The sequence below is a fragment of the Fonticula alba genome, assembly GCF_000388065.1.
Source record: "Fonticula alba strain ATCC 38817 unplaced genomic scaffold supercont2.4, whole genome shotgun sequence".
NCBI lineage: Eukaryota > Rotosphaerida > Fonticulaceae > Fonticula > Fonticula alba.
The window spans coordinates 1,315,173-1,323,012 of NW_009242974.1; the positions used below are offsets into that span (position 1 = coordinate 1,315,173).

Consider the following 7,840-nt stretch of genomic DNA (forward strand, 5'->3'; position numbering starts at 1 on the left):
CCCCCCCCCCCCCCCCCGTTTGTGACCTCGCCAACAACGTTGCAACACAGCCGCCTGGATCTGTACTCGCTCCAGTGGGACAACATCCGCCTGCAGGATTACAAGAGCGCGGTGGCTCCCTTCGGCGGCCCCATTGCCCTGGTCCGCGATGACACCAAGTTGGTTTCCATCAACAAGGGCACCTCCGGCCGCCGGCGGATCATGATTTATTCCTCCTCGGGGCAGCTGCTTCGTGAGATCCCCGTGCGTGAGATTCCCCCGCCCGGTGCCTTGGCTCTTCCCTCTTCCTCTGCCCCCCTCTTCGCCGTCTGGTCCGATGCTTTGCCAGCCCCGGGGTGGGGCCAAATTCTAACTCCCGCTCGGGCACCTTGCCTTGCCCCCGCCGCCGCCGCGCATGCGTCCCAACCGGCAGGATGACAAGCCGAAGCTCGTGTCGATTGGCTGGCTGGAGGACGAGCGCCTGGCGTGTGTCTATGAAGATGGCATCATTCGGATCTACAACATTCTCGGGGCCCAGGGCGACTTTGTGTCCTTCAACACCCTGCGGGACAAGCGCATCATCGATTGTCAAATCCTGCCGACGGTGATCGTGGTCCTCACCTCGGAGCTTGACTTCATCGTGGTGTCGTCGATGCACGCGCCACGCATGAGTGCCCTGGCCAAGACCGGTACGCCCGACACCGCCTCTGCATTCCGGGCTCCTGCTGGCTCTCCTCCCTCGCCTTCCCCTTTCCGGCCGTCTGCCTTCCCACCATGCTGATGTCCCTCCCCCCCTCCACCCCTGTCTCTCTGACCCCTTCTCGCCCTCTCGACAGGCCTGACTTCTCGGCCCACTTCCTGGCTGGCGTTGGATCCGCGCAAGAACTCCAACAGCTTCGAGGTTTTCTTCTCCGACGCGAATGGCATCCAGCGTCTGACGCGCTCGTCATCGGTTGCCTTCGTGCGTACCCCCTGCTGAGCCCCGCTGACTGCCGCCTCTCCATCCTGTTCTCTTTTTTTTTTCTGCTCGCTCCGTCCCCCTCTTGCCCGCCCGCTCCGTCTCTCGCTGACCCTGGTTCCATGTTGTCACAGCCGCCCAACAACACCATTTGCGCCACCCGCATGGCCATCACCGTGGATCTCAGCTACCTGGCGTTGGTGCACTCGACCAACCAGCTCCACATCTTCAACACGCAGACCGGCAAGTCCTTCGACCAGTTCCTCTACCGGTCGGAGGCGCCGACCGCCATGAGCTGGTGCTCCAATCATGTTGTCCTGCTCCACTGGCCCGGGGAGTTGCTTTGCGTGACGCCAGATGAGCAGCATTCGTGTGTGCCCAAACGCCCTTTTTTCTTTTGCCCCCTCCCCTTGGGCTTCGTTGCCCTCCTGCCTCCCCACCCTGGCCGGCTTTTCCAGTCCTAACTCTTTTTCCCCCCCCCCCCCCCCTGCGGCTTGCAGGTTCCCCTGTCTGCCGGATGAGCATCTGGTCCTGGCGCCGGAGCCCGACAGCATGCGTGTTTTCAGCTCGACCAACTGCTCGCTCGTGCAAATGGTGCCCAAGTCGGTGGAGTCCATCTTCTCGCTGTTGGCCTCGTCCCCGGCAAGTTCGCTGTATGAGGCCTTCCGCGCATTCGAGGTGCGCACCGTTCCCGGTGCAAACTGGCCGGCCTCACCCTCCCACCCCATGGCCACCTGTCTAACCTTCGCCTCTCGTCTCCCCGGCTGGCTCTTTGCCTGCGGCACGATCGCACGATCGCACGCCCGCACAATCGCATGATCGCACGCCCGCACACACACACACACACACACACACACACACAGAACAAATCCCCCGATGCGGATACCTACCTTCGGCGGATCAAGCACGTCCTCAAAGAGGCGGTGGATGGGTGCCTCGCTGCTGCAAGTGAGCAGTTCTGTCCCCGGTCGCAGGCGCAGCTCCTGAAGGCGGCCTCCTTCGGCAAGTGCTTCATCGACGCGGCAAGCGGCTATGATCATGGGCAGTTTGGCCGCATGTGTAACTGGCTGCGTGTGCTGAAGGCCGTGCGCCACCACTCGGTCGGCATCCCGATGACCTACTTCCAGGTGACCTCTCGCCCGGCGGACGAGCTGATCCGAATGCTCACGCGCCGGCACATGCACCTGCTGGCGCTGCGCATTGCGCAGTTCCTCAACCACGCGGAGGCTACCATGCCGGGCCCGGCCGTCGCGGGCAAGGCCCCGGCCGCGCCGATCCGCGTGGACCAGATCCTGGTGGACTGGGCCCGGGAGAAGGTTCGCCAGTCGACCAATGACGAGGAGCTGTGCTGGCTGATCCGCGAAAAGTTCCGCTCCTGCCCGGGCGTGGCATATGCCGACGTGGCAGACATGGCCTTCCAAACCAAGCGCGAGCGTCTGGCGGAGAACCTGCTGGAATTCGAGCCGCATCCCGGCCGGCAGGTGCCGCTGCTGCTGAAGATGGGCAAGAATGAAAAGGCCCTGCAGCGGGCGATCGAGTCGGGCGACCCGGACATGAGTGCGTGTTTTCTCCCCCCGCCCCCCCGCCCCCCCCCCTCCCCCCCTTTTCCGTGCCTTTCCTGTTGCTTGGATACTCTTGCTGACAGGTGCCATGCCTCTCCTCCCGCCCTGTCCCCTGTTGGCAGTCAATGAGCTTCTCGGGGAGATGAGCGAGAACATGTCGCCGACCGAGTTCCTGGCCCTCTTCAAGAGCAATCCCGCGGCGGTGCCCCTGCTGGAGTCCTTCTGCCTGAAGTACAACCGGTCGCTGTTGCGGAGTTTCTACTACCAGTATGACCGACATGTGTCGGTGGGGTCGCTGCTGGCCCTGCAGAAGCCGGCTGGCGAGGGGGCCGAGGCGCGCATCAAGGATCTGAAGGCGGCCTTCGACCAGTTCCAGCTCGGAGGCGATAGCCCGGCGCTGCGGAGCACGGCCGATGCGCTGGCCGGCTTTACGCAGGACGAAATCAAGCTCCAGCGCTTCCAGCAGGACCTGGATCTGCTGGCCATCAAGAAGAAGCTTTCCCTCGGGGTGGACCGGCTGCCGGCCACCTTCGTGGGGCTGACCTATGCCGACACCCTGCGTGGGCTGTTCTTCCTGGATCATGCCCTGGCTGGCGCTTCGTCCGGGGCGCAGCTTGGCACTTCGGAGCGGGCATTCGACTTCTTCCGGCAGTACAAGATCCCCGACCGACAGTACTGGTGGGTGAAGTTGGATGTCTGCTGCCTGGCGAGAAATTGGCCGGAGCTCGAGCGCATGGTGGGGTCGGCCAAGAACCCGATCGGCTTCCAGGCCTTCGTGGATGGCCTGCTGGCCGGGGAGGCCCCCCCGTCGGAGGTGGCCAAGTATGTGAAGCGTCTGCCGGCGGCCGCGGACCGGGCTCGGTACTTCTCGCGGATTATGTACTGGAAGGAGGCCCATGCGGCGGCCGTCGAGGCCAAGGATCTGGCCCTGTTGGAGGAGCTGCGCGCGGCCTGTCGCGACCGGGAGGTGGTGGTCAGCTTCGATCGGTCGATCAGCCAGATGCAGTCGCGCCGCTGAGAGGGCAGCGGGGGGGGGGGGAAAGACACCATCAAGCGAATCGGTTTGTGGCCCTCTTTTCGGCTCTCTCTCTCTCTCTCTCCTCCTTCCTCTCCCCCCATCTGCTGTCTTTCTCCCTCTCCCCCCCCCCCTCCCTCTTCTTGGGGCCGTGTATGTGTGTATGTCCATGCGTGGAGAGTATGTCTAGCGAATGGAAGCACTTTTTCTCCGTTATTTCTATTGGTACATTTGCGCTGATGGATTGCGACAAACCTTCCCCATGGGTGGAACACAGGGAGGCCAGGGCTTTGGGCAAGGCCGCACTCTCAATTGTTGAGCTTGTAGGTGTATCTGCCATGCGACAGCAAGGGGGTGGGCAATGTCAGGGACCGAGGGTGTGCACGTGGCTTCGGGGGAGGGGGACGCAAAACAAAGGGCCAAGGGCAAGGGACGAAGGGGGACGGCAGGGCAGATGGCCGGGCGCCCGGCAGTGGGCCGGGACAGGGCCAGGAGGCGAGTGACGTACGAGCACTTGGTGCAAGTGTAGAAGATCGTGGCACCCTCATCGGCCGAGCGAAGCTGCATCGTACGGAAGGACATCTCGTCGTGGCCGCACTTCGGGCAGATTTCGCGCACAGTGGCACCCTTGCCAAGCTCGGCGGCGGCCAGCTCGGCGGCAGCAGCCCGGCGCGATGCGTGGCCCACGCGGTGCTTCTCAAAGAACCCGGGCCGGCTCTGGGTAATGTTGATGGCGTCCTCGAATTCTGCGCCGGGGGGAAGCATCAGAGAGGGGTCAGATCGAGCAGCAGCAGCAGCAGCAGCAGCAGCAGCAGCAGCAGCCGACAAGAGGCGGGCCCCGGAGGGGAGGAAGATGCGCGTACCCTTGGCCGGGGTCAGGTGGAGACAGGTCGGGCAGGAGGCGGTCTTGTCATGGGTGGGGATGGACAGGAGGGAGCCGCAGAGAGCACAGAAGGGAGGGCCGCCGGAGGACTGGTTGACCATGGTGGGAGAGAAAGAGGGGAGGGGGGCAGCACACACGAGGCGAGACTGGGGGCTCGGGGGGGGGGGGGGGGGGGAGGAGATTTGGGCGGGCGCATGCCCTCCGAGCACGGGTGCGCGCACAAAAAAGCCGCGAGAGCCACGAGCGGGCTGCCATCGGAGGGTACGTTGGCAGTGGCCGAGATGCCCGATCGCCGCCAAGTTTGCGGCGGATCAAGAATGCCCGATGACGGTGGTTATGGGGAGCACCATTCCCCCTGTGTGGAAGAGGCACCCCGCCGCCTGGCGGGACGCGCCGGTCTGGGTGGCATTGCAGGGCATTGCTCTTCCTCTTCCCTCTCCACCTCTCTCGCCCTTCGCCTCCCCTCCCCCTTGTACTCCTTTTGTATTGGGCATCTTGACCGGCTCACCTCTCGGGCCGCGGGAAAAAGACCGAAACGCATGACTACCATCCGTCCCTTCCGGGCTGAGGATCTGTTTGAGACCAACCTCATGTATGTGGCCTGACCTTGCCTTTTACTTTGTCCCCTCCGATGAATGTCCCTGATCGCGGTGAAGCTCACGCACACGCACACGCACACACACACACACACACGCACACGCACGCACACACACACACACGCACACGCACGCACACGCACACACACGCACGCGCACGCACACACACGCACGCGCACTCACACACGTACACACACACACACACACACACACACACACACACACACACACACGAACTACCTCTTCCCCCCGCTGCAGCAACCTGGACCATCTGACGGAGAATGTGCGCTTCGTATGGTGCTGATATTGTGTGTCCTATCCACGGCCGTTCACTGACCCTGCCCCCCTGTGCTTAGTACAATGTGTCCTTCTACTTCACATACCTGGCCTCTTGGCCGGAGCTTTTCACGGCTGCGGTCAGCTCGGACAATACCATGATGGCTTATGGTGCGTTGGCAAGCCCATAGGGCGATGAGCACCTGCACTTGGCCGATCCCCTCGAGCATGGACGGGCGGCCGGGTCATGCCGATGACCATGCTGCCTGGTGGCCATCCACTCACTGACATGCTCCTTCCCTGAAGTTATGGGCAAGGTCGAGGGCAAGGGTACCCTGTGGCATGGCCATGTCACGGCCATCACGGTGGCGCCCATTTACCGTCGACTTGGTTTGGCTGCCAGCCTCATGCACTCGTTGGAGGAGATTTCCGAGAAATTGTGCGTCACCATTGCAAAGGGGCCGAGAGGAGGCGAGGGGAAAGGGCAGGTATTTTCTTGGCCATTTCCCTCATGGTGAAACCATGGCTCGGGACTGACTTTCGATCTCTCTCTCTCTCTCTCTCTCTCTCTCTTTGTCAGCCACGACACCTACTTTGTGGATTTATTCGTGCGGACAACCAACGCCGTGGCTATCAACATGTATAAGAAGCTGGGGTACACCATCTATCGCCGGGTGATCGGATACTACTCGAAGTCGGACGATGCCTATGGTACGCTACTTTCCCGGGCCCAGACGCGCAGGGCCTGCTTTCTGCTTTGGTCAGTATTAACATGCTCCCCCTTCTCGCCCATGTGGAGACAGATATGCGCCGGGCGTGTGCGCGCGATCCCAAGGGCTTGTCAGTGATCCCCATGACGCGGCCGGTCTACCCGCACGAAATCAATTTCGACTAAGATCCAGGCGCCCCCTGTGCCCTGGGGAGCCCCCCACAATGCACCGAGAGCATCTCCCCCCTCCTCGTCTGTCTTACCTGTCCCTGGCAGGGATACTTCCTCGGCTGTGACGAACGATGCAAGCTCGCATGTATGTATGTATGTGTGTGTGTGTGTGTGTGTGTGTGTGTGTGTGTGTATGTGCCGTGTGTGTTGTGCGGGAGGGAAGAGAGTAAATTTATTGCTTTTTATGTGTGCTTTTTTTCTAGATACGGGGCAAGAAGAGGAGAAGAGGTCAGCCTGGAGCAAAAGGGGCCAGCTGCGCAAGGATGTCACGAGCCGAGGGGCGTCCCTCGGGCTGCACATCCCAGCACCGTTCTATGAGGCTGGTGACTGCCTGCTCGGCGGGCTGGCCACCGAGGCTGGCTTTAAGCTCTGCCAGGCTGGGCCGCTCGCCGGCGAGGACTTGCTGGCGAATGTTCCTGCTCTTGAGCCCTGTTTGCCAATGTGCGAGAGGGGAGAGGGGGGGGGGGATAGACAGAGCAAGATCAGTTGCATGACACGTTATGCGTATGCGTGAGGGTTAGAAAGAACAGAATCCACTGCCAGGGATGAGGGGGGATAGAAGGGAAAAGGGGAGGGGGGGGGGGACGCACCGGACCAGGGCAGCTTGCGGCAGAAGATGCACCAGAGAACCATGCCGGCGGAGAAAACGTCACTTCCCCGGAGTGCGGAGTACTCGAGGAAGCGGCGTTGCGAGGAGGCGAACAGGAGCTGCGGACCGGCAAACAATCGGTCGGAGGGGCACACGCCAGGAAGCGGTCGGGGGAAAGGGAGGATGAGCAAGGGGAAGGGAGAAGAGGGAGGAGCAGCCGACGGGGCGCGGAAGGACATTCTGAACAGGGGTGGGGGGGGGGGGGGCGCACCTCGGGCGAGGAGTACGGCACGGCCGCGGGGTTCAGGGCCGGGGCGCGGCGGGAGGCATTCGGTGGGGCATCCTGCAGGGTGGAAAGGACATTGGAGGAGGCGAAGTCGCCGATGACCGCATTCCAGCTCCCATCCTCCGATTGACGGACGAGAATGTTGGCCGGACGAATGTCCCGATGGACAATACCACGGGTATGAACGGCAGCAAGGCCAGAAGCTGGGCGGTTTTGGGGGGGGGGGCCGTCGGCGGTTGTCGGCCGGGGGAGGGCGCAGCCAGCGATCACAGGTTAGGCGCATGGGGGGGGGGGGCAAGCTCCGGGACCGGAAAAGGAGGACAGACAAGGCACGACGCACCAAAGTGCACGGCAATCCGGAGCATGGCCCGCGGCGTGAGGGGGAGATCCGACCGGAGGAGCGTGGCCAGGCACGAGTAGTAGAGCTCGGTGATGGCGGCGCGCGGCTGCTCGGAATAGGCCAGGAGCTTGAGAATGCCGAACTCCTCGCGCAATGTCCAGAGAATGGTGATCTCATTGTGGAAGGCCGAGCGCCCAGCCGGCGAGGCGGGATCACGATAGGTTTTGATGGCCACCGAGCCCCGGGTCTGCAGCGTCTGCCGGAGCTGGGGGTTGAGGATGCGCGCGGAGGAGACCGATGCCTGAAGCCCCTCGCCGAGGGGTTCGAGCATCATGAAGTCGATTTCGGCCGACACGAGGACCGAATCCGGAGGGGAGAGATCTGGTTCGGGAGGTGGGCGAGGAGCAGGGGGGGGG

General features: G+C 62.9%; 4 protein-coding genes across 4 annotated transcripts in view; 2 read left to right on the forward strand and 2 right to left on the reverse strand.

Annotated features, from left to right (window-relative positions):
* Nucleotides 1-4,045, forward strand: part of H696_02818 (hypothetical protein) — a gene marked incomplete at its 5' end in the record, with an annotated part of 5,979 nt that extends 1,934 nt beyond the window's left edge. The window contains 7 exons of the mRNA XM_009496718.1: nucleotides 51-243; nucleotides 413-668; nucleotides 816-940; nucleotides 1,072-1,307; nucleotides 1,438-1,615; nucleotides 1,801-2,494; nucleotides 2,622-4,045. Of these exons, the coding sequence (XP_009494993.1) occupies nucleotides 51-243; nucleotides 413-668; nucleotides 816-940; nucleotides 1,072-1,307; nucleotides 1,438-1,615; nucleotides 1,801-2,494; nucleotides 2,622-3,517 (2,578 nt within the window). The 3' untranslated portion in view covers nucleotides 3,518-4,045. The remainder of the gene's footprint in view (nucleotides 1-50; nucleotides 244-412; nucleotides 669-815; nucleotides 941-1,071; nucleotides 1,308-1,437; nucleotides 1,616-1,800; nucleotides 2,495-2,621) is intronic.
* On the reverse strand, nucleotides 3,823-4,498 carry H696_02819 (hypothetical protein; the record flags this gene model as incomplete). Its single annotated transcript, XM_009496719.1, has 3 exons — nucleotides 3,823-3,847; nucleotides 4,023-4,260; nucleotides 4,378-4,498. 3 exons carry the CDS (start codon nucleotides 4,496-4,498, stop codon nucleotides 3,823-3,825), a joined length of 384 nt encoding a protein of 127 aa, XP_009494994.1.
* Nucleotides 4,499-4,780: 282 nt separating this feature from the next.
* Nucleotides 4,781-6,316, forward strand: H696_02820 (acetyltransferase). The gene is made up of 6 exons (XM_009496720.1): nucleotides 4,781-4,989; nucleotides 5,252-5,276; nucleotides 5,350-5,440; nucleotides 5,576-5,708; nucleotides 5,850-5,980; nucleotides 6,073-6,316. The coding sequence occupies exons 1-6, from the start codon at nucleotides 4,937-4,939 to the stop codon at nucleotides 6,162-6,164; spliced, it is 525 nt and encodes a 174-aa protein (XP_009494995.1). The 5' UTR covers nucleotides 4,781-4,936; the 3' UTR covers nucleotides 6,165-6,316.
* Nucleotides 6,317-6,326: 10 nt separating this feature from the next.
* Nucleotides 6,327-7,840, reverse strand: part of H696_02821 (serine/threonine protein kinase) — a 5,225-nt gene continuing 3,711 nt past the window's right edge. The window contains exons 3-6 of the mRNA XM_009496721.1: nucleotides 7,425-7,805; nucleotides 7,070-7,287; nucleotides 6,800-6,917; nucleotides 6,327-6,638 (exon numbers count right to left, since the gene is read on the reverse strand). Coding sequence (XP_009494996.1) covers nucleotides 6,439-6,638; nucleotides 6,800-6,917; nucleotides 7,070-7,287; nucleotides 7,425-7,805 — 917 coding nt within the window. The 3' untranslated portion in view covers nucleotides 6,327-6,438. The remainder of the gene's footprint in view (nucleotides 6,639-6,799; nucleotides 6,918-7,069; nucleotides 7,288-7,424; nucleotides 7,806-7,840) is intronic.

What these genes read in the sequence shown, in the direction of transcription:
- H696_02820 (XM_009496720.1), top strand. Translation starts at nt 4,937, where the DNA reads ATGACTACCATCCGTCCCTTCCGGGCTGAGGATCTGTTTGAGACCAAC. An exon ending in TGGACCATCTGACGGAGAAT is followed by an intron (nt 5,277 to 5,349) that starts GTGCGCTTCGTA and finishes CCCTGTGCTTAG; the next exon opens with TACAATGTGTCCTTCTACTT. An exon ending in GAAGTCGGACGATGCCTATG is followed by an intron (nt 5,981 to 6,072) that starts GTACGCTACTTT and finishes ATGTGGAGACAG; the next exon opens with ATATGCGCCGGGCGTGTGCG.